At 41.6% G+C, this 26,746-nt stretch overlaps 1 protein-coding gene across 1 annotated transcript; it reads left to right on the top strand.

Annotated features, from left to right (window-relative positions):
* The first annotated feature begins 1,609 nt into the window (after positions 1–1,609).
* On the top strand, positions 1,610–26,746 carry Mfe2 (peroxisomal Multifunctional enzyme type 2). The gene is made up of 16 exons (XM_080280432.1): positions 1,610–1,664; positions 5,820–5,957; positions 6,177–6,329; positions 9,452–9,596; positions 9,807–9,934; positions 11,731–11,847; positions 13,192–13,346; positions 14,058–14,144; positions 14,704–14,782; positions 16,955–17,115; positions 19,705–19,828; positions 22,654–22,826; positions 23,550–23,726; positions 25,086–25,203; positions 25,953–26,141; positions 26,363–26,746. Exons 1-16 carry the CDS (start codon positions 1,610–1,612, stop codon positions 26,584–26,586), a joined length of 2,223 nt encoding a protein of 740 aa, XP_080136558.1. The 3' UTR covers positions 26,587–26,746.

The raw sequence follows: 26,746 nt of genomic DNA, 5'->3' as shown, positions 1-26,746 counted from the left end.
GACTGACCCGTCCCCTAAACAGGAGAAATGAGAAGTGAGCGTTATGTAGACCATCCTGTATATTGCATGTTTACAGACAGGGCTTGACGACTATACCCTATTTACTTTAAAAATTCCCACCTTTCCATCTTGAATGCTGAGCTGTAACATTAGAGAAACACTATAATTTCATGCTAGTCATGAAGAAGTGCTACGGGGAAGAGCAACAGCCGTAGTACCGTCTTTTTCTGCCACTGGAGCTACTTGAAATGGGTTGCAAAAGGACGAAAATCTGGGTCAAGTTAAGGTGAAAACATAGGTGTGATCGACTTCGCAGTTACCGTTTATATATTAGTAACCATATTCATCCCGTCCAACCCCGTCATGACTCTACCCAGTGGTGTAATGGGGATGCCTTCATGGGGTGGCATCGATATGACTGGGTGGTGGAGCTGCCTGGTTATACAAATATCCCTCACTCCCCTCCACGTCTCCCAAATGAAGGATGGTGGGCTGCAGAAGGGTAACTTCATTCGTATGTCCATGGGGTTCACGTTTCAGATGAACCTGGGACTACTACTACTACTACTACTACCACCACCACCACCATTACCACAACAACAACAACAATTACTACTACTACCTCCACCACCACCACCACCACAACAACAACAACAATTACTACTACTACTACTACTACTACTATTACCACTACCACCACCACCACAACTACCACTATACTACTACCACCACCACCACCACTACCACTACTACTATTTCTACTACCCTTTGCATAAAGTTCCCTTTTCCTAAGTAGGAATGTATAGGGTACTTTGTGCACAGTGTCACATGTACTAGAATCGTGCACGCACAGAGTAATCCACACCAGATCCCTGTCTTTGGCATATACGATAAAATAGGCGACTTCATTTGATCGACAAAAATTTTGTGTGCTGAAAACACACTGACCCTCTATCTGTCATAGGTAATCCCCTTTTTACAGTAGAAGCGTATACCCAAAGACCAGGGATGTGATACAGGGAACTTAATTGCATAGAATTCTTGTTTTTACTTAACCCGGGTCTGTCCGGTCGACCAGACTCGTCGATCACAGGTAAGCAACTGCTTCTGTGGGACCGTCCAACACCCACGACACAGTATATACAGCGTGTACTTCCAGGACCCCTTTGTGTTAGTGCCCCACCAGGGTCAGGGCAGAGTCCTTCCCCACGGCGAGGTGCAGAGAAATATGAGGAGGTTTGGCTTCCGGGTGGATGCTGCAGCTGCTCCACCCAGGGTGCCCAGCGACCAATTCTACTTAAATATCTGAATTGCCTTGTCCGTTGCCTCTTTTCCTGATGGGATAATAAAGATACAAAGTAATTAATTGTAGTAGTAGTAGTAGTGTTGTTGCATCTCATCTCAGCTGGAGTATTGTCATATGTATCAGCAGTATTAGTATACCTTAGTTCCACGTACGAATAAATCATCTAAGAATATAAAAAATGAATATTGCAATCACTCAATCAAAGGTAAGAATCTCCAGAAAAAGATCCGTACGTAAGAAGCAAGCCATCAGTCCGATTGTCGTCAGTTTGTTTACATCGGTCAGCTGAGTTGTACGTACGGGATGGTTCCGCTCTCCTTTACTGACAAGGTTGCAGTGATCACAGGGGCAGGAGGAGGTATGTAATGTAACCAGGTAACATAGGATACAATGGAAGAAAGCTTGAGTAGTAATTAAAATTAAAAAGTTGGTCTCCTTGAAGATCACCTAAATTTATACTAATTATCGCATATATAATCGTATTTTTATTGTTTATGGATGTAGGATGTATCCTCACAATACTGGGAAATGCAGTTCTGTACACCTTTCACTATCAGTTCATATGTTGGTAAAAATTTGTGTTGATACCAAGTTAGGTGGTCGTATGTCTCCTTGAAGATTACGGTACCCAAAACCCCAGTGTAGTAATAACATCAAAGTTCATAGTATAAACTAGATTTAGTAGAAGTTATTTACTAGAAATCAGTCACTTTATTTAAATCAAATTTGGTTGTGGATATTTTGGAAGCTGTATGAGTAAAGATAAAATTATAAACATAATATACATAAGAAAGTTCATGAATATCGGCCAAGCTTTCCCAGTGGTTACCAAGTTTTTTTTTTTTTTTTCCTCAGTGCCCCCTGGAGAACGGATCAAGAGAGCATGAGCATATTATTTTGTGTACGCACATTTAATTATAGTGTGTTTAGTGAGTGTGGTAATATACTTTTAGTGATCATATTGTTAGCCTTGGAGGTGATGTGGCTGTCTAGTGATTGTTATCAGCATGTACTTCCCATCAGCATGACATGGTAAGCTAACTTATCATGGGCAGGCAGTTGTCTCAGCATCTTCTAAGTGTGATACTGATGGTTTGAGATGATGATGTTGACTACTTTCAGGTGCTAATGATCATATCCAAGTACTAATTATATATTTAGAATGATGGCATATAACAAGTGAATACTAATGTCATAAAATAGTGGAATATTCCAAGTGACTTACCAGTTCACAAGAGTTGTACAGGAGGCCCCCACTTTACTAACAGGTTTTGTTCCTGAAGAACCATTCACTAAGTGATATCTCATCGTGCAAACTCATTATTCATTCATTCATTCATTGCCAGACGCCATGTATCCCAAACGGGGTGGCCAAGGGCTTAGAGTTAATTGTTTTACAGGGAGGGGCACTAATCCTCCACCAACCCCACTTGACATATAGGGATGCCAACAGCATCTGGTGTTCTCAGGCGGTCACCCATCCAATTTCACCCCCATCCACCCTTGTTAATCCCCTTTTTGTTCAGTGTAAATTAATATTTGTGTATTTTATGACTCCATTGAAGGGTAATGAGCTTGAGTGGTCCTTTTAACCTACAGTGACAATGTATTTTCCCCTGCCTTCTTGGTCCCCTTCGCCAATTTTAAAATTGTAGAAACCGTTGATGGGGCCAGGCCATAATGTTGAGCAACCATATGTTGTTTGTCTTCTTACCGCTCTCTATCTATCTATCTACCTCTTGCCAGACGCCTCAATCCCGTTCAGGGTGGCCACAAACAAATCGCCTCCACGTCGCCCTGTCCCCCGCTATTTCACTGCCCTGCTCCCAACTCACACCTCCCTCTCTCATATACCATTCTCCTGCCCACTTATGATGTTTAATCTCATCTCAAGAACAAGGCTCTTCCTGGCGGATTTGGCAACTTTTTTGCCGGGGCTTGTAGCAGGGCATTTGGGCAGCATGATGACAGAATACAGTATATGTTGTACGTATGGTGGCAAGATACTGTACTGTTTTGTTTTGGATGGTAGGGCAGAAAGAATGGTGTGCATTTTCTCCATTAGTGGCACTGTGGTGAAATCAGCTAATTGAGAGTGCACTCAGTTTAAAATTCTATCAATCCATCTATCTATTACCAGACTCCTCAGTCCCAAAAGGGGTGGCCACAAACTAATCGCCTTCATGTCTCCCTGTCCAATGCCATTTCACTGCCCTGCTCCCAGCTCACACCCCCCTCTCTCTTACCTCTCCACTCCATCCCTCCATCTCATCTTCAGCCTTCCCCTCAACCTCACGTGCATAGGCTACACTTTCCTTGTCAGTTTCTCTCTCTCGCTCTCTCTCCATCCTCTTCACATGGCCAAACCACCTCAGTGTATTTCTCTTAACTCTTTCTATCACATCCACATCCACACCACAACACTCCTTCACTTCCTCATGTGTCAGCTGTCTCTTCATGTAAGTCCACATGCTCTTCTCAAATAACTCATTTCCCCTGCTCTCACTCTTCACTTGTGTCCTTCCAACAAGGTCCAAGCTTCACCACCATACATTAGAGTTGGTATCACAATACTGTCATCCAGTGACATTTTTAATTCCATGCTCACTTCCCTGTTCCTAATCACTGCTTTCAAAGAACCAGCAGCCATTCTTCCATGTTGTACCCTTTCCAGCACTTCACCCTCTGAACTTCCATCCTTACTTATCACACTACCGTACCTAAGTACTAAAACGCACTCAATTTTTCCATTTCTTCCTCATCTAGCCTCACTGTACATTCAGTGGCGTCATTTCTCTCGAAGACCATAACTTTATTCTTCCCTATATTCACCTTTAGTTTCCATTTCTTACACACTCTCCCAAACTCATTCACCAAGCCTTGTAGTTCCCCTTCGTCCTCCCTTGACAATACAGCATGATCTGCAAACAACAGTACAGGGAGTTTCCAAACACTGCCTTCTCTCATTAGGGTCTCTCCAGCATCCACTGCCCTACCATGTACCCTCTTTTATAACCCTGTCCATATACAGATTGAACAAATATGGGGACATGACACATCCCTGTTTCAATCCAGCAAACAGAAAAATTCACCCACAGAAAAAAAAAAATTGGTGTTCGTTAGGTGAACAAAGGATAGTAAAGTGCATTTTTCGTTACAGTGAATTTTTGTTGCGTGATCATTCATAAAGGGGGGGGGTCACCTGTACTAATGATCTGGGAAAATTGCAGCATATCCCAAAAAACTTGTTATTTATGGTTTAGGATAATGAAAGCATATTCCAAGTACAGTACTGACGATTTGGGATGATGCTTTTTTTTTTTTTTTTTTTTTTTTTTTTTTTAGGACTCTCAGTAAGGAGCCTTTTTTACACAGAATCAGGTGTACCCTAGGGGAAACATCACATGGCCTTACTGCCTTAATATCCATAGAAATTGAGGAGGGCTTAAGAACTTTTTTTTCTTTTTAATGGGGGATGATAATTGGGTGCAGAAGGTGAGAGGTGTTAATATTGGGGATGGGGTTATGAGGGGTAGACCGAGAAAGACATGGGACGAGGTCATTAAATGTGACCTCAGGGTTAAGGGACTGAACAGGGAGGCTGCAATAGATCTTGCAGCATGTAGAGCTGCCATTAGGTGACCAAGGCCGACGCATGCAAGCATCTTGGAGCCTTCAAAAACAAAACGAAACGAAACAAAGAAGGAACCAAAGTCCAGAATCCTGCAAGATTTCCCACAGAGACATACATCATTTTGTTTAGATATATTGGGAAATCTCAAATTCAGTTCAAATTTTTGTGTGCACAGAAAGTCATACTGTGTATGACATGTCAAAAATTGAACAAGTACAACTGGGTGGGTGGTTTTGTGTGGTGTTGTGTTAGAGGTTGGTATGCTCTGAGGTGTGGTGTAGTATGTTCGCTGAAATCTACTCAGGTGAAGTAACTTGCATCCAACAGTCATTAGTGAGAGCAACAGATAGAGCTGCTGCTAGAGAGGCATCCTGGATTTCATAAAACAGGCCAAGTTTTGTTAACAAAGAAATTATTATTATGCTAATTGAAAGAGATAAAGGATAATGGGTGTTATGTACAGTATTAGCCAAACCAGTCTAATGGTTCTACCATTGAAAACAACATTCATCATACCTAACCTGGGTGTCCTTCATCTTTAAAGTGGGTATCCTTCAAACCTAACCTGGACATATATTGAAACAAAGTTAACTAGGCTACGGTATACAACGTTGTTATACTGGATAAACAGTTTATAGCACTGTGAAATCAACATCCCCTATACTGTGGTTGATTTGTTTTCACCTGACAACTGGGCCACTCATATCTTGAATAGTATACCAAGGTTTCATGAAATTCAGTAACCCATAGTTGTGAGATCAGAGTGAATCAAATCAGCCCTTCAGAGTGACTACATTTGACAATCAGATGAACTTAAAGGGGTTAAGGATCTTTTCAGATTAGAGCAAATACTCTTTACTGTCCCTATCATGTTGTCAGGTCTTGGTCGGGCGTACGCATTGTTGTTGGGATCCCGAAGGGCCAAGGTGGTGGTGAATGACCTTGGAGGGGACTCCAAGGGCGGGGGCAAGAGCTCCCGTGCTGCTGATTTGGTGGTGGAGGAGATTCGAAAAGCAGGTTAGTGACATATGACATGTGCTTCTCATTGCTGAGGGTAGGATGTAGCATTTGATTCTGAATACAGTATAAATGAAACTGCAGTGAACCCATTTAGTTATTTTTACCATAACTTCTTAGCTTACTAGTATTACAGATAACTACAGACAAGTTATCTCTCTGTCTGTCAGTCTGTCTTTTATCCATCCATCATTCATGCATCCTTTATTCCATCCCCAGGTGGTACAGCTGTGGCTAACTATGACTCTGTTGAGGATGGAGACAAGATCATCCAGACGGCATTGGAGAACTTTGGCCGCATTGACATCTTGATAAACAATGCTGGCATTCTGAGGGACCGCTCCTTCGCTCGCATCTCGGACACTGACTGGGGTGAATTAGGAAAATGAGGAGCCAGATGCCTTGGTCCTGGAAGGGAGCCACAAACATTTCACCTCCATGTCACCCTTTCCACCTGCATCATGCAGTCCTTCCTCCAACTCACACCACCCTCGCTCATATACCTCTCTGCCCCATCACTTCATATCATCCTTAGTTTCCCTCTGCCACTCTCCCCTTCCTCAGAGAGGGGTTGGGATATTATTATTGTTTATTATTTACTCTTACTGTCATTCTAAATTAGGCAGATAGGTCAGTGAAATTATGGGAAAAAAGCAGTAACCTTCTTCCCAGTCACATATTATCCATATTTGAGGAGTAGTATTTCTATACTTGGCTATCATTGTCCAATGCATTTAAGATGAGATGGACAGCCTCTTCCATTTGATGCCACTACATAATTTAAAAATATAGTCATCTCTTGTGGATTAAACCAATTCGCAAGGCAATTATTCTGCCTGGGGCATTTTTGCCATTGGGTTAACAGGTCCCTGAAGGAGAACCAGAGATAAGGAAATTAGTATAGTAGATGCATTTGCATATATCATCTCATTTTAGGCAGGATTATAACTTTTAACCTCATTCCTGTTAGAGGTTGCTACAGTACTTATTTATTGTCTGGCAGTTGCAAGAAACATTGCTGCAGCATTTGTGGCACCTCATCTGCAGGTGAATCTGGTAGAGTGCAGGCTGAAGCTATCCTTTTCCTGCACTCCACCATCCTCTTATTTGAGATTCAGTGTGCCAGGAGTTAAGGGGCGGCTGTTAAACACAAAAAACGGGATTGTACGGTATGAGTTAAAAGAAATAGTGATGAGTGTGACTGTGGTAGCAGAGAGAGAGAGAGGGATGGAGGTGGTGATGTTGGTGGAAAACAAGATAAGATGGGGAGGGAGAGGAGTTTGGAGAGAATATAGATGGGAGAGGGATGGGGAAGGGAGAATGAAGGGAAGAGGTCTGTCTATCTGTTTGTATACCTAGGCTGCTTCCCCCAAAGAAAGGGAGGTAGTTGAGACAGGATGACATACTCCCAATTTACTCATCCACACAAACACATTCATTCACATCTTATACCCTAGGGGAGAAGGGACAGATCTCACAGCACCACACCACACAAGGGTCAACTGCACAATGCAGTCAGAGGTAGAAAGGGGAAATAATACTGGAGGTGATGGTGGTGAACTATGTTGAAGCTCTGAAAATATAAACTCCAGGGTCACTGATATGAGAGGGGTGGGGAAGGGAGACTAAAGGGAAGAGGTAGATGGGGGAAGTGATAATGGAGGTGACGGTGGTGGACTCTGTTGAAGCTCTGAAGAGATAAAATCAATGGTCACTGATATGGTTGTCCTGTGACATCTAATGGTATGGTTTATTTACATATAGGCTCTTTTATTTCTTTACTGGTTTAGCAGTTAAGCATGTGAAGTGATCACTGTGCCAAAGTAAACTATTGGAATACTGATAGGTATGTGGGGAACAAGTGATCTTTTTCCAAACAGATTAACTCAGTGATTGTGTAAACAGTACAACTCTGTAGAAGTATTTTTTTCCATAGATGAAAGTGGTAAGAGAGGCTATGTGGTGAGGTGAAATAGATATGCTGAAATACTTTCAGATGGTATGGTATTAATCAAAGGATATATGCAGCTTGGATAGCATAGAGTCTTTGAGAACAATATTGAGGGTAGCATTAGGAGTGGAAAACTGTATATCTGCACAATGTTTGATAAGTGAGTGGAGCAGCATGCTGATGAGAGGGCAGGAAAAGGAAAGTGAGTGACTGAGAATGGGTGATGCAAGGCAAAATAAACCATACCTCATTCACTTTATCTTGGCAGAGATTTTCGTTCTTTTGAAACATATCTCACATAGCTCACTGGCAGAGTAAGGCAGTACTACAGCTTTCCATCTCTTCCATAGTACTTCTTCATAACTAGCATCATGTTTTAGTGTTAATCCTTTGTTATAACTTAGTATTTGGGATGGGGAAATGCCAGTTGATGCCCAATTAAGGTGAACAAAGTATAAATATAGCTCCACCTCAGCCGTCCCAAGGCATCAGGGATGATGATAAGGTGTAAGATGGGGTATCACAGTCTACACTTGAAAACCTGCAGTTTGTATTGCCTTTTCCAAATTGACTCCCCCCCCCTCTCTCTCTCTCTCTCTCTGTCACACACACACACACACACACACACACACACAGTCTTATCATATCAGCTTTAAGCCATTCTTATATCTGATCATAAGAGGCTGATTTTAGTGTAGGTTAGGCTGGTCACTCAGTTGTACCAATAAAACAGTATAGGTTCTCAGGGGTTCCTTTTTAGTGGCTTGAAAACATTGGCATCATGTGGGGTTGGTAGCCTCTTTGTGTGTGTGTGTGTGTGTGTGTGTGTGTGTGTGTGTGTGTGTGTGTGTGTGTGTGTGTGTGTGTGTGTGTGTGTGTGTGTGTGTGTGTGTGTGTGTGTGTGTGTGTGTGTTTATAAGAATGCATGAATGAGAGAGAGAGGAGGGGAAGGTGTTAAGTAGTAGATATTTTTATGTACAGTGTCTCAGACTTATTAAAATGGAATGTTGTTGTCTGACTTTAAGCATGTGAACATTTAAAGGTACTGTAGTAATAATCTGCTGCCTGTTACTGCAAGCAAACGTGAGACATGCATTCTTTGTAGTGAGAGATTATCTATAATATCACAGCGTTTTCCAGACAGCTGGTACTGTAACTGGGGGAAGCTTTCAGATCAGCTTTATCAGTAGCAATAGAGCGTTAGGAGGCAATTTTTCTATAATTCATCACAATTCTCATAGATGCCTGGTGGTCTAGTGATAGAGCTCTTATGTCAGTATGCACCCATGGTTCAAATCCCAGAGGTGACTCAAGATTTTTTTGTCATTCACAACACCACCAAGAATGTTAGTCTTACATAGTTAAACTTTCTGTAATATCGTATTGCCATGGGCCTTTACACTGTGAAGGGTGCAATATGAGTGTGGCAGTTACCATTTTTAGTTCATAGCAAAATAGAATGTCAGAAGGGTGACTTGTAATAACAACAAGGCCTAATTATATACCAGTAATGCTGGTCTTGTGCCTCTGTGTCCCCTTGTAGATCTGGTACATCGAGTCCACTTGCGGGGCTCTTTTCTGGTGACCCGTGCAGCTTTCCCTGTAATGAAGAAGCAGGGGTATGGCCGCATCATCATGACCGCATCAACATCAGGCATTTTTGGCAACTTTGGACAGGCCAACTACAGGTCAGTGCAGGACTAAATCTTACAGCCAAGACACATTTGTTTCACTTTATTTTTATCATTTCCAGACATTTGTATTGAGTTTAATGGACTTTTCTAACTGATCTCACTTGGAGTTTGGTAGAATATACAGCCCTTCTCATTCACTCATCAGAGAATCAGTATCATGACTGTATTTTGTTCCACTTTCTTTTTTTCTTTATTAATCCACAGTGCTGCCAAGCTTGGTCTCTTGGGCCTGAGCAATACTGTTGCTATTGAGGGTCAGAAGTACAACATTACCTGCAATACCATAGCTCCATTTGGTGGCACACGCATGGCAGAGGACATCATGCCTCCTGGTGAGTCACTCTTTAACTTACACTTATAGTACCATAGTATTTATCCAGATCATGGGTATCCACCATCAATTCATTTACTTTTAAAACAATTTTGTAATGAATCATGAAGTACTGTATGCAAGAAATAGGTACTGTATTGATTTATCAGCAAAATAGTTCTGAGACAGAAACACCTCTTTTGTTTTGCTCTTGCTGCTGCCAGATGATTGTATTCTGCTTAAGAAGAATCTCGTGTAATGAAGGGGTACTTTATTCCTCTTCTGTCTTTCTTTCCTTCATTCTTTCCTCTTCCTTCTACCTATGGGTGACTCGACACTAAGCAACAAGCCAAATGGTTTCCAGTACACGAGGATACCATTTACTATGCTGGATGGTAACCATATGACCAAGTTATGGCACCTGGTGGTTTAGTGAGTAATTAAGGTGCTCCAGTTGGATTGAGCCTTTGTAGGTTTATATCCAGCAGGCGGTTGGAGTTTATTGCTCACATAATGCCACTCATCTTAAGTGTCAGGGTCAACTTGCCTAGCCCCAGGTTCCTGTGCTTCTCTATGGGGAGACATAGGATTGGATGATGGATGGATGTACTTTATTTAAAAAGTCTTCCTCTTTTGCAGGTCAGGTACAGCTGTGAACAAAAGTTCTCTGATACTTCTCTGTGTGTTGCAATAGTGGAAGGTGTTATATGATTTTTTTTTTTTTTTTTTTTACACAATAACAATAAAAAGCAAGCAACATAAGTTCATGAGAAGGAAGAAGAATTTCTATGATGTAGAGAGGAATTAGAGATATTGAAGACAGGACACACTGGAAGAGGATTATTGGCAAACTTATGCTTGTTGCTGTACAGTGCTTTAAAAAAGCATTGTTATCCAGTTGCTTGATTTTTTTTCCCAGTGAGGGCTCCTGCTGTTTGCTTTTTCTTTGCATGCATCACAAGACGCCAAATATATGAGTGAAACACAAGCTTGCCATGATATGTGATAAAGAAAACATTGAAATGAACATCCACTACATTCAGACCATTGTGATAATCCTACAGCATGTTTCACAGGTTATACTCATATGACCCCTTCCCACCCCCACCATACTTCCAGCTCATTCCACTCACTTCGATGTCCCCCACACCTATCCATTACCCTCACTTTGATTATTTCAGGGTGCAATGCAGGTCACACAGTAGGCAAATGCACTGGTTTTTCTTTTGGTAAATACAGTAAAAGTCCTTCAATCCAACCACCAATAATCCGAGTATCCCAATATCCCAAATTTTTCAGAACAAAATTTTCAAATTTTTATGGGCATTTTTAAAATTTTTCTCGGCTTTAGCTAAGGATTCGTCAGGCTTGGACTTGCTCTTGGACTTGGATGTACCTGCCTGCAGCTGTTCAGCTACACTTCTATACATTTTCAGTATCTAAAACAATAATCCATATCATCTTAAGTGTTTATTTAATGATCATCATACATATATCTAATGTTTTTAAAGGTCCCTTCCAATAGTCCGAAAAAACAATAGTCCGAAAGACCCTTAGTCCCCTGCCATTCGGATAACAGGACTTTTACTGTACTTGTGCGTGCACAGCATAATGCGTATGTTTCCTATATGCTTTATTGCTTGAAATGGGAGGCATTGATGTGAACAAGAAGATACTATAAAATATTTTCAAAATTTTATTCACTGTTTCAGAATGTAAGTACCTGTACTGCAAAAATAGGATACATTTTGCAGGCATCATATAAGATGTACGTTATACACATTACAGTATATTAGTCATTTAATTTCCCTGTTGCAGATTTGTTCAAGGAATATAAGCCTGATTTGGTGGCACCGCTTGTGGCATGGTTGTGTCATGAGGACTGCACTGACACTGGTGGACTCTACATGACTGGTGGTGGATTTGTCAGCAAGTGTGAGTGACAGGATGGGGGAAAGCAAAGTGTAGAGTGAGGCAGCACACTGTCCACAAAGGCATAATTTACTAAAGTGTACATTGCACCGTGTTAAGTGAAATTCATAATGTCTTTAAACTCAAGTATTCATTGTCATTTGCATGCAGTTTTGATATTTGATGGTGGTAGCAAGCCTCCTAATTAACTTGATCCTAAGATGGCTAGCAGATAACATAGTGGATGCTTAATTCTGAACATAAATTTTACAGTATTACAAATCACAGTTCTGGGATACTGGAAACAGAACAGAACATTCCACTTAATGTGGAGATTATTTACTCCGTATACAGTAATTCCAGTATGGCCAGCTGGCTGGATATTAAGTGAAAACAAGATATCTTTTGTATAAAAATGTGAATGTTGTTTGTATAGGGTGGTCCATATATAATACTCCACAAGTAACCCACCTTGCAATATCCTACATATTGATGGCTTACTGTGCATGTGTGGGTGTGGGTGTGGCATTGGGCATGGATAATCCATGTCTTTTGAAATGTACCAGGCCAGGATAGACAGTGATAATCCTACAAGTAACCGTCTCTACAACACACAAGAAATCACATTATGCAGTGGAAAGGAAGCTGTATAAATGGACCACCTTTTATTCTTTCTTGTTCTCCCTCCTGAATATTCTTTCATACAATCTTCTCTGAATTTGCATCATCATAATTGCAGTAATGTATCTTGCTCATTCATTGGAACTCCTCCAAACAGGACATTGGCTGCAATCGCAAATGATCAATCAATTCTAACCTAGCTTAACATTCTTACTTGCTTTAGCCAAACTATGCTAAGACTATTCCCCCCTCTTGTGACCTAATTTTACCTAACCTAACCTGGCCCAACATACCTTACCTTATCCACGCCTCTCCTCTCATGCTTTAATCTAACCCAAATTATCTTAACTTTATTTATCCAGCCTGCCCAAACATATCTCATTCTGGTTTGCTGTACTTTATCCATGCCAGACTTATGCTATCTTCTGCCATAATATTGCCTAACCTAACCTAATCCATACCATACTTTATTTTACCTTAGATTAACTTACATTACCTTACCTGGGTACTGGAGAGGAATGCCTTCATACATTGGCACCAGTATAGCTGGACAGCTCACCTGTCTGGTTATACCACATCCATTGACTGCTTTGCTGTCTCCCAAGAGGAGGAGGATGGACTGCAGGAGAAGGGCAACTTAAGCCTGCAGTCCACCAGGCTCACATTTCAGATGAACCTAGGACTACAACTACCATTCCCTTACCATACCTTACCATACCTCCCTCACTTGCCTCACATTTTGTCCAGTCCGCTGGGAAAGCACTGAAGGTGTGATGTGCCGTGAGAGTCGGAGTGATGCTGTTACACCCGAGGTCATCAGAGACAAGTGGGACAAGATCTGTGACTTTAGTAATTCAGAACACCTCAGCACCACTGCAGAGGCCAGCACACATATAATCTCAGTTAGTACTTCACTGTTGTTGTTACTGTTGTTAGGGGCGCTCACCATCTACTCACTTGATGTTGTGCTTCCCCCTGATGACTGCCCATTCCTCTCTTCCCTCTTTCTTTCCTTCCTTCCTTTTCTGTCTTTCTGTCTTTATTTCCTTCACTCTTTCCTCTTCTTCTGCCTGTGGGTGACTCTACACTGAGCGACAAGCCATATGGTTTCCTGTACACCGGGAAACCATTTACTACACTGGGTGGTAACCATATAACCAAATTATGGCACCTGGTGATGTAGTGGATAATCAATGCGCTCCAGTCGGATTGAGCCTGTGTAGGTTTATATCCAAGGGGTTGTTGAGGTTTATTGCTCACGTAATGCGACTCAGGGATGAGTGAGGCTGGTCACTCTCATCTTAAATGTTAGGACCAACATGCCTCTCCTTGGGCTCCGATACTCCTCATAGGGCAGCCTAGGATTGGATGATGGATGGATGGATGGAATTATTATTACTGACTGATCCACACATTGTCTTGATTAGGGCTTCATTTTTATTATTCTTGTTGTTGTTATTACATTATTATCATTATTATTATTGTTATTATTAATATTATTATTATTATTATTATCATCATCATTAGTAGTAGTAGTAGTGCTATGAAGTATGAAGCCCTGAATGATGAGTGAACAAATGCATCACTCACACATCCAAAATATTTGCCCTCAGGCACTGACCTCACTAAAGCAAGGCCCCAACATCCAGCCCAACCGCACCTATGCCACATCATCATCGGCCAAGGCAACATCTGGACCTGTAAGTACTCCGATAATCATCATCGTCATTATTCTACTGTTATATCACAGTAATATTATGGTACTGTTGGTACCATAATATTATTATACATTTTTGTGTGCCAAGAGCAGGCTGTTACAGTTGTATGGTGGTGACCATATACTGTAACCAAGTAATGGGGGAATGTGGAGCCTGTTATGATGTCCCTGTCAACTGGGTGAGGAGGTGCAACTACAGTGTCCAGCTGGTAACCAAACCTTAACACCCTGACCCATGCCTCACTGTGGTGAGACACTGTCGCTGAAAGAGAACATTGGTTCACTGTACAGGACAGCCCTGAACAGTCTGTTGCTTGCTTAAGATAGATGGGTCTGCTCAGCCAGACAGACCAGGGTTACTGAACAGCATACATGCATGCATGTAACCATTGTATATGAACAAACATTACAAATAAAAGCTGTTAATGTTGCTCTTTTGGTATACTGAGTTTAGCTATTTCTGTTGCTGTTTTGGTATGCTGACTTTAGCTGTTTCTGTTGCCATTTTGAATGCTGAGTTTAATTTTGTGATTTACCTACAGATGGCAGCGCTAGGGATGACTGTTGGTCCAACTTCTTTCACTTACAGCTCCAAGGATGTGATACTCTATGCACTTGGAGGTAAGCTGCACACAGAGCAGCTTAGTTCTTCATAGGTGTTAGAAATGGTATTAAGTTTATATATATATATATATATATATATATATATATATATATATATATATATATATATATATATATATATACACACACACACATATACAGCCTAGGTCCCATCCACCTAACATGAATGATGTTATATACAGTAGTGTATTTTTATTTATTTAATGTAATTTTATTTATTTATTTCCTTTATTTTGGGAGGTGGAGCATAGAGTTAACAGGCTGTTCCCTAAGGCCCAACAGTCCTTCCACACAGCAACAAATAAACACACTCTCATGTTACACCACTTGGGCACAAATTCCAGAATATTGTATACTGTACAGGACGTACTAAAATATGACAAGGCTTCCATATTAACAGTTGATTATTGATATTTCCTGGGATGCATCTTGCAAAAGATGTAGAAGACTTCATACAAAATTCAGCAAAAACTAGTCTTCATCATCATTATCATTTGGATTTCCTAGGGCAGGGTGAGGAGTAGCAATGTCCAGACAGCCTAAGTTTGCCCAAATCAATAGGCCAAGCTTCTATTCACTCATCATTCAAGCTCACAGAATCTTTGCTCCATCAGATTGGCCAAAAAAATTTCACCACGCTCTGTAGCGTCACATTTACTTATCTGGTAGAACCAATCTGAACACTGTCACGTTGAAAAGGGGTGCCAGATCCATGGTTATGTGCTTCTTCGCACACAATTCACCTAGCCAGCTTGGTCTCTTGTCAGTCCCTTAGCCTCACCAACCTCCATACCTCTCTTCCTCACACACTCATCCACCATATCCCTCCACCTTCTTCTTGGCCTGCCTCGTCTCCTCCCTCCTTCAGATTCGCTCAGAAATACCTCTTTCATCACCCTATTGTCATCCATTCTCTCCACATGGCCAAACCATCTCAGTACACTTAACCTTAAAATTAATGTATTAGATTATGTTTGCCTTGCCTCAGACTCATACACATGAAAAAGATTAATGCAGGTTTGGCTGTTCCCATTGTTATGCCCATTTTAAATAAATTGTCCTAGAATTCCTGTCTCTATTCTTATTGAATTCTGAGTCATACCAAGAGCTTAAGATGAGAAGATGATGGTAGTCACAAAGAGGTGCAGCATAAATCTCATAGAGGGTCGTTCCACGCAAATGTCAGCCTTTAGTGTCAACCTGAGAATTTATCAGAAGCATATAAATTACGGCAAATATCATATAAATTATATATACAGTATATCATAAATTACATCCATCCATCCATCCATCATCCAATCCTACGTTTCCTCAAGAGGAGCATAGGAGTCCGGGGCTAGGCTAGTAGGTCCTGACATTTAAGATGAGAGTGACCAGCCTTATTCATCCCGGAGTGATATTACGTGAGCAGTAAACCCCAACCACCCCATGGATATAAACCTTCACCGGCTCAATCCGATTGGAGCTCCTAAATTACCCACTAAACCACCAAGCGTCAAAATTTGGTTATATGGTTACCACCCAACGTAGTAAATGGTTTCCTGGTGTACAGGAAACCTATTTGGCTTGTCACTCAGTGTAGAGTCACCAACAGGCAGAAGTAAGAGGAAAGAATGAAGGAAAGAAAGACAGAAGAGGGAGCGTAAAGTAACCCGTACGCATCAGGATGAGGAAAGAATGAAGGAAAGAAAGACAGAAGAGGATGGAAGGAAGAAGGATGGAGGAGAGGAAAGGGCAGACACCTGAGAGCAGCACTACATCGAGTGAGTGGATGGTGAACACCTTCACCTACATTATAGCATATAAATTATATATATGCAAAGTACTTGAGGGGATGGGATTGCTGTAACATTCCTCACACAGCTTTTGAAAACCTGCTTCTGTAGCATCAAAATTAAAACATATAAATAATCCGTCTCTAATATGATGTGGTGTGAAGTGTTGGTAATATAGCTTGAAAAAGCTATTTGTTTATATTGCATACATTTGCAAATATAACTGAGAGTAGTTCACTAATTTGTCTCCGAATATTATGATGGAATGACCCTACAGCCATCTTTTGTTGCCTTCTATCTGTATGAAATAAGCCACAAAAGGATGAAAATCTGGCCTTGTTAAAGTGAAGGAACTATAGTATCCATATTCATATTTTCTGGTATTCTTCCTCAGTGGGTGTATCACTGCAAGATGAGGATGGACTGAAGTATCTGTATGAGAACAGTGAGGACTTTGCCCCGCTGCCCACTTTCCCTGTCATCCCTGCACAGGTTGCAATGATGGGAGGTAACCTTTGGACCCAAATACCTGGTTGGTCTCCTGATCTTACAAAGGTGTGTGTTCAGGAATGTACTCATTTTGTGTTGTTGTTTTTATTGTTTTTGTGACCTCAGACTCATTTGGACAAGGATCTAATGAACTGCAGGCTGAAGTTATCCTTTACCTGTAGCCCACTGTTCACATTTCAGGAGATGGAGAGGGATTTGAAGGACATTTGTATTACACGGCAGTGAAGCAGCCTGGTTCTGTTGGTGCCACTCCATGAAGGTGTCCCTTTGTAGGACCACTCATTGTGTATAAGCTTATCCTGAGCCATATAGCTAGCAACTGCTCTGTCCTACACAGAATACCTTGAAAAAATCCCTCTTGGAATATCCAAGGCAGCACTGCACTACGTAGACATATGTTAGGTAAAAACATGCGACCACCACTACACTACATAACCTTCAGCCAGATGCAATCCTCTGTCAACCCCATCCAGTTATTCTTTCCACAAAAACTGTCCTGCCTATAGAGATATGAGTTAGTGTAGCTAGACTATAATGTGGCCATCATCATTCTGTTGTTGTGGCCTCAGGCTCTTCTGGATATGAACCAGTGGACTGCAGGCTGAAGGTGCCTTTCTACTGTAGCCTACCATCTTCCTTTTGAGGAATAGGGATTTGAGGGACACTTATAAAACTGGCTAGCTTTGCTGCTGGTTTTGTACTGATACCTCTACATGAAGGCTTCCTTCTCTAGCACTCAGTCATTCAGTAGTCCCCAAATTCAGTTGATAGTCAACCCACTTAGCTTTCATTATAGCGCCTTCTGTCACACCAGAACACTCTTGCACACCTCATGCACCTCCCCCTCACAACACAGACAATCCTTCCCTCTCACAACACAGTCCTTGTCATTACCTCAGGAAAGGCTGTCTATGAGTACCTGACTGAAGTGGCTGAATTTCTTTAGTCCATCAACTTCAGGCCACAGAAACAAAGAAAATCTTAGCTTTTTTTTTTCTTCTTCTTCTTCTTCATCTTCTTCATTACAGGTGAATTATGAATGTCCTAATCTCTGATTTTCCAGAATATGGTCTTCTCTATGAGTGTGTTAATACAATACAGTAAAAGTCCTTCAGTCTGACCACCGGTAATCTGAATGTCCTAATACTCTGAATGTTACGAGACGTCGCTGAAATCCTGCTAGCTGTGGGGAGGACGGCCATTTTCAGTTTATACCTGTGCCTAGCCCGACGCTGTTCCAATAATTCCACTCGATTTTCAGACCAATATGTGACTACAACAAACAAGCAGTGGCTCCCACACCTACTAGTCATGGTGGAAAGAAAGCTGATAAGCGAAAGCATGTGACACAATAAGTGATAAACTCAAGGTCTGACCCCCCTCCAGCCAGCAGAACCCTCCCGCATTCCCCCCCTCCCCACTCTCCCTCCCTCCTACCCTGCCGTGCACTCAAGTTTTTTCTTTTCTGCTCATTTTTTCACCCCAAAATATTTGCATTAGCAGATTTGTTTTTATACAGTTAGAAAGCTGAGGCTTTATAGTATAAGATGAAAGAAGAATGACAATGATGTTGCATAAAGTAAAATAGTTGTGACGAGTATAAGTTGAAAGAGCGCATAAAAATGTTTATCCCATTTTTTTTTCCAAGAGCTTTTTGGTCACGCATTCAAATTTTCCCATGAATGAAAATAGTATCATCGAACTAGAAAGTGTTAATGATCATGTTCATATTTCTAATGTTTTCAGAGGTCCCTGCCAATAGTCCGGAAAAAACAATAGTTCGAAAGACCCTCGGTCCCCTGCCATTGAGATTACAGGACCTTTACTGTAGTTGGATGTTTAGGAATAGGGTAAATGATGGATGAATGTTGGGATGGCCAGAATAATATTAACTGGGACATCACAGGGAGATCACAGTGCCTTAAGGAAGTAATATTTTAACAACATGAAAACAGGTGCCTTTAAAATTTGTTAATATATCTTAGTAAAGTTCTGCCTTGTGTCTACTTGGCCGAGCGCCACGGGGCGCCACAGAGCGCTCTTCTGGTAGACAATTACTCGGCAAGCAAGTTTTTCCGCCTGCCAAGCAAAGAGAGCGAAAGAATGAGGTGGATCGGTCAGTGCGCTCTCGTTTGTAAACAAAGAATATGGCGACCACTTCAACTCTGTACTACAAATGCTCCAACTGTGGACTTTTTCTCTCCTGTGAGGAGGTTGAACTTCACCAGCTTCATTGTGTTAAGTAATGAAACATCAGAGATTCTTTAGGTATAGTGACTAGTTTATAGGTTTGTTTGTAAAACCATTATGAACGTGTTAGTGACAAAGCACCTATCTCTAAGCTAAGGCAAAGTATAAAGCTTCCCATCATCATCATCACGTATATGAAAATTATTATTAATGTGTTAAATTGGAGTTTTATTCACACTTCAGCATACACTCTTTATCAAATAAACTGCTTCAGTCAGTCCTTGAGCAGCATACTCCGCCATCTTGAATGTTTTGGTTGGTCAGCTAATCTGTGTATGTTTGGCCGAGCTTTTTTTCACTCATTCTGCAGTGCGCATAATTGCCCAAGTAGACACAAGGCTGGTTCAGCGGCCAAATAATACTCTACTTCCATTGCAACCCCAGTTGCTGCATGGTGAAATGTACATTGAGAACTTAAAGCCAGTGCCTCCTGCTGCAACCCTGTCCACGACTATGACTGTTAGCGACGTCTTGGACAAAGGATCTGGTGCTGTTATCATCTTGGATAGTGAGTATAGGAAACACACACACACACACACACACACACACACACACACACACACACACACACACACACACACACACACACACACATTACAGGAAAGAGAAAGATGGGTGGACAGTATCTATTTAGATTTCAAGAAAGTATTTGACACAGTACCACACCACTTTTATGGAAACAGTACCATCAAGGAGGAATTTGAGGCAAACTGTATTGTTGGATGCAAGATTTTCTCATAAAAAGAGAAAAGAGAACAGTACTAAAGGGAAATTACTCATCATGGAGAGAAGTGACTAGCAGAGTTCCACAGGGCTCAATGCTGGCACCAATCATGTTTTTAGTGTATATAAATGATATAGACAGTAACACTGGAAATGAAAGCTATCTAAATATGTTTGCAGATGATGCAAAAATACAAAGGATAATTACTAACACAGACTCTTGTAAAGAGCTACAAGAAAAATTAAATAAACTACATGAATGGAGTAATACATGGCACTTGGAATTCAGTGTGGACAAGTGTCATGTAATCAAGTTTGGTAAAAGTGGAAAAAGACCTGATTGGGATTATAAGTTAGGAAATAAAACCCTACACAGATCAGAAAGAGAGAAGGACCTAGGTGTGATGATCAATAACACTATCTCCGGCTGACCACATCAGCGAGAAGGTACGGAACATGTATACAATGCATGCAAATATGAGAATAGCGTTCACACACATAAACAAAGACATGCTAAGAAAGATAATAACATCATTCATCAGACCAACCCTGGAGTATGCATCAGTAGTCTGGAGTCCTCATCTCAAAAAACACATAGACAAGATTGAAAAAGTTCAGAGGGCCGCTACAAGATGGGTACCAAGCTTAAGGGATCTAAGCTACAAAGAAAGACTAAAAAACTGAATCTACCAACACTACAGGAGAGAAGGAAAAGAGGTGACATGATTATGCAATATAAATGCATATCAGGGAAGAAGAAAATAGACATAAATGATTACTTAACCTATGGGGATGCATCAGCAAGAGGACTGCATAAAAAGAGAGGTGATCAAGATGTAAGGAAATTTAGTTTCCCAAATAGAGCAATTGATCAGTGGAATGCACTACCGAATGAAATAGTGTGTGCCAAAACAATTCACAAATTTAAGAATATGTGCTATAAATATGGCTTAAAACACGGGACAGTACGAGCTTGACTCATTCCTGTAAAGATACAATTAGGTAAGAACAATTAGGTAAAAACACACACACACACACACACACACACACACAGTTTCCCAAACAGAGAAATTGATCAATGGAATGCACTACCGAATGAAATAGTGTGTGCCAAAACAATTGACAAATTTAAGGATATGTACGATAAATATGGTTTAAGACACGGGACAGTACGAGCTTGACTCATTCCTGTAAAGATACAATTAGGTAAGAACAATTAGGTAAGAACACACTCACACACACACACACACATACACACACACACACATTTATGTTTCTGCATTCTGTGTTTATAGAACCTAATGGCTGATTGTCTAGTCCATGATGTTGATAGCTCAGCTTCTGGTAGAGCTGTTGCAGCAGGACAATAGAGATCACTAACTAGATTTTTTTTTTTTTTTTTTTTTTTTTTTTTAAAGGCTCCAACATGCGTGCATGTGTCAGCTTTGGTCACCTAATTGCAGCATTCCATGCTGCTCGATCTCTGGCAGCTTCCCTAATCAGTCTCCAATCTCTGAGGTTACACTCAGTAACCTCATCCCAGGTCTTTTTCAGTCTACCCCTCGCAGACCCACATGCAACATTAACACTTCTCACTTACTGCACCCAGTTATCATCCCCCATCCTCTCCACATGCCCAAACTATCTCAATCTACCTCTCCTCATCACAGCACCAATACACTCCAGTCTCATCCAAGCCCTCAACTCTTCGATCATAAACCTTGCCCCCCAGGCCTCACACTCAGGGATGCACAGCACATCCACCTAATCATTATCATTTCTGTACATTTAAGCCTGCGAATATTCTTTTCCTTTACTGCGCAGGTCTCATTCCCATACAGCATTACAGTCATAACAAATGGTGCATACAAAGATCCCTTAGCATGAAGGGAGAGCACTCTCAAGGTCAGGAGAGGCAACAGCTGCCTGAACTTCATCAAACCACTCCTCATTCTAGCCACAGAGCCCATCTCCAGCACATAACATGTCTCACAAATAACTAAACTCTTCCACACACTCAAGAGATTCACCAGCAAGTTCAATCTTTTCACACCTGACACTCTCCATCTGCTCTCCTTGACACACCTCACACATGAAATCAGCATTATCTCACAGTCCACCACTAATACCACAACATCTCTTATGCACCCATTTATCAAAAACACTGCACAAGATGGAATTATTTCCCACGCCCTTGTGGCATATCTCACATGGCCACTCTCCCCTTCTTTTACAATACTGCTACCAGCCCTAGATACCAAAACTTTTGTGTGATTTGCATTTAGTCTTAAGCCCTTGTGCCCCGTACCATCTCTCCACTTCCTAAATCTTTCCCCCACCTCCCTTTCATTCTCAGCAGTCAACACCAAGTCATCTGCACACAACATCTGCCATGGGAGTCTATTTCTGAAGTCGCATGAGAGGGCTTCAGGTACCATGATAAACAACAAGGGGATCAAAACTGACCCCTGGTGCACACCAACATTCACACTGTAATGTGTTCCTGTAGCCAAACCATAAGTCCATATACTACGGAGGGGATACAGTAATATAGCATTGGTTATTACTGTCTCTGTTACCTTCTCATATACATGTCATCTTCCCCTTTAGCTACGAGCAAAGACGAGACAGGCAGTGAAATGTCTCGGGCACAGTTTTCCATCTTTCTTGTGGGCGAGGGCAACTTTGGCGGCCCCAGGTCCAGCAAAGCGGCCGTGTCTCTCCACCCTCACCCAACCCGAGCTCCTGATGCCACCAAGGAGTACAAGACTGGAATTGACCAGGTTAGACTGGGTTGGAACCAATTTTTCAAAGGTTGAATGCTGAGTGAATAGATGCTTGTCCATTTCACTGGGCACTCTGTTGGTATCTCCCACTTTTGTGTTCTCTTTTTCCTATGTCAGGATCTCTTATATCTGATATAATGGTTGAAAATAGTTGGCATGATGATGAGACTAATTTGTTATTGATGTACTGTCAGACACATTAACTTAGGCAGAGAATAAGCTTTTTTTTTCAGTAAGGCCAGTGAAGAGCTGAATGCCTGAATAAGTTTCCAACCCTACCACTCCCCTCCTTCATAAAACACTGGTTACAGTACTTAGTCAAAACTTTCAGCCAACACTGGTTACAGCAGTTAGTCAAAACATTCACATGCCTGAACCCTTCCACTGAGATGAACTTTCAGCAGCCTGTTATTCCTCCTACTTGGAGATATTGTGTGTAAAAATCAGTTAATTCAAAATCCACTTCTGTTCTTGTGGAATGGTGGAATCCATGATACAGAATAAGAAGTACATATCCATACCACAAATAGACTTAATGTTGGACATGGAATTTAAAACTTCTTTATGTAATATCCAGCACTGTATTGCCTCACCAGTGACTGCAACCACCTGCACACTGTTTCCCTGCATATCCTGGACTGCTGTTGCCTGGACTCGAAGTCCCAGTTCCCCTAATTGGAATATTTGATGTGTTCCTTTTAACTTTCTTACATGTAACAGGCTGCATTGTATCGGCTCTCTGGTGACCGCAACCCTCTGCACATTGACCCTTCCTTTGCCGCCATGGGAGGATTCGCTCAGCCCATCCTGCATGGCCTCTGTTTCTATGGGGTAACAGCGCGTGCCATCCTTGCCACCTACTGCGGTGGTGATGTCACCAAGTTTAAGGCCATGAAGGTATGACACCATTACAGTTCTACCATGATTTTCTTATCTGCTCATGTTTTGTGTATCATTTCTTTTAAAATATCCTGTCACACTTAGTTTATATTTACCAGTATATCTTCAAACATGATTTTTATTTTTATTGCAGTGTTTCTGCAAGGTGTGTGTGTGTGTGTGTGTGTGTGTGTGTGTGTGTGTGTGTGTGTGTGTGTGTGTGTGTGTGTCTGTCTGTCTGTCTGTCTGTCTGTGTGTTAAAGTGGTTGATTTTTGTTAGAACTATTATTTATGTTTGTTTATTTATGTGTTCCTCTCATTATTTTCTGTTACACATTTTACACTATTATAAGGGGAGTACAAATATTAAGTGCGTGAAAGGGTACGACAAGGAAGAAATGTTGCTGGTTCTTTGAAAGCAGTGATAAGAAACAGGCAAGTGAGCATGGAAGTGAAAAAGTTACTTCCTGACAGTATTGTGATACCAACTCTAATGTATGGAAGTGAAGCTTGGACCTTGTTGGAGGGACGCAAGTTAAGTGTGAGGGCAGTGGAAATGAGTTATTTGAGAGGAGCATGTAGAGTCACATGGAGAGACAGACTGACAAATGTGGAAGTGAAGGAACATTGTGGTGTGGATGTGGATGTGATAGGAAGTGTTAGGAGAAACACATTGAGGTGGTTTGGCCATGTGGAGAGGATGGAGAGCAAGAGAATGATGAGGAGAGTGTATTTGAGTGAGGTGGGGGGGGGGGGAGGCCAAAGATGAGATGGAGGGATGGAGTGGAGATGTATATGAGAGAGGGGGTGTGAGCTGGGAGCAGGGCCGTGAAATGGCTGGGGACAGGGTGACATGGAGGCAATTTGTTTGTGGCCACCCTTTATGGGGTTAAGGTGTCTGGCAGTAGATAGATAGATAGACAGATATTACCATACTCTTGTACTTGAATTTTCAACTTACTGACTTTGTTGGCATTGGTAGAGCAGAAAACGGTTTTCCAGGTGACAAGAATGAATTATACCTGTTGCAGGGAACATTTTAAAGATTTTACTTTCATTGATATGGTTTTAATTGCTGTCCATAAGGCCCACAAACATCTATCTATCTATCTATCTATCTATCTATATACCTAGGCTGCTTCCCCCAAGGAAAGGGAGGTAGCCGAGACAGGACGACACACTCCCCATTTACTCATCCATTCAAACACATTCATTCGCCCCTCCCACAAACATAGCTGAGTTTTAAACCCATTCATAACAGGGAATGTGTTGATAATAAAATGAATGCAGTACCACAGAAAACCCTGACTCCACTCAGTAGTACTTTCCATCTATTGTTCCGTGAACTCATGTCATTGTTTCATCTCATCACACCAGTCGAGGTTCGCCAAGCCTGTGTTGCCTGGACAGACACTAGTTGTGAACATGTGGAAGGAGGGATCTCGAGTGTTCTTCACCACTACCATCAAGGAAACTGGCAAGGAATGTCTCACAGGCAAGTTTGAGATGTGGAAATGCAGTGTTGTCCTCTGTAGAACTAATTAGAAACCATGGATGGAATGTAGAACTGCTGTGCAAGGATTTTATTTATCTGTTTGTATCTGTCATCCCATCCTTTATTGCTCCATCAGCAGTATAAGGACCCAGGACTGGGCTAGAGATTTCAGACATTTAAGGTGAAAGTGATAAGTTGCTTGCCTCTTGAGTGATGCAATGCGAAAATTATACTCCAACCACTGTTCAGATATAAACCTATAAAGGCCGCATCCAATTGGAGCACTTGATTCACACAACCACCAGGTATCAAAGGTCTTACTGATCTTTAAAAAGAAAAATTTGTGGAAGTAGTACTTAGCTCAAGAACTTAAAACTTACTGATGAGATGCTGCACTCTCTCAGAATTTTTAGAAAAAGTTGATACAGTAGTAAGGTCTTTTGCTCACATGGAGAAATACAGGTATTAGAGAAGGGAAGAATGAGTACTTGACAAATCTGTGAGGTTCGTAATGTTTTATTGGTATACCAGTTTCTACTCTCGACATTGTTGCTTTGTTCCATCTCTCCTCCCTCTCTGTTTCATATACTTGCCTGTGTCTGTTGGTTGATATGTAGGAAAAATTATTGTCTCACAATACCCACCCCTTATTTGGTGGGAAAGGTGATGGTGATGGTGATGAAATGTTGATAGGTAGGTATGTAGAATGATGATGATGATGAAGATGATGATGATGTCGTTGTCCACAGGTGGGTATGTGGACATCATAGAAGGCGGTGGATCTGAGGGTACATCAGTGAGTGGGGGTGAGGCAGCAGGAGCAGGCGTGTTCAGCGAGATTGCCTCCCGCGTGGCAGCTGACCCCACCCTGGCCCACAAAGTGATGGCCGTCTTTCTGTGGGACATCAAGCGCGACGGCAGAGTGGCAGCACAGTGGAGTGAGTATCTGGCTTCACCCCAGCTTGACATAACTTTACCTAGCCAAACCATCTGTGACAAAATGAAAAGTTAGATGACAAGAATGCTCCATTATGAGCAGTATAGAAAAATGCCTCCAGCTGTCTCTTCAGGATTCAGACTTGTGCATAATACTGCTCATGAAAATCACTCCAACTAGTATCTTTAGACCACTGTGGTATAATATTCCTTGTTCCCCCAGCGGTGGACCTGAAGGAAGGCACTGGAGCTGTGTACCAGGGACCACCCAAGGGAGGAGTGCAGCCAAATGTTACTCTGACTCTGGCAGAGGATGACCTCACAGCCATGGTTGCAGGGAAACTCAACCCCCAATCTGCCTTCATGAGTGGCAAGTTGAAGGTCAAGGGCAATGTTATGCTGACCCAGAAGCTTCAGCCGCTCCTCAAACCTCAGGCCAAGATGTGAGATGGACAAGAAGAAAACCAAAGACTAGGTTGGAATAGAAAATACAGAAGAGTCATTATAAGAGAGGAATGGGTTTCAGAATATCACCAGCTCTTTCTTACAGTTGGTACAGTAAACTGGGAGAGACAGATCATCACGTCCAGGACATTTAAAGGACAGA

This window comes from Coenobita brevimanus, chromosome 84 (genome assembly GCF_032717465.1).
Source record: "Coenobita brevimanus isolate Jiangsu-jjx chromosome 84, ASM3271746v2, whole genome shotgun sequence".
Classification (NCBI taxonomy): domain Eukaryota; kingdom Metazoa; phylum Arthropoda; class Malacostraca; order Decapoda; family Coenobitidae; genus Coenobita; species Coenobita brevimanus.
This window is presented reverse-complemented; position numbering and strand designations above follow the sequence as displayed.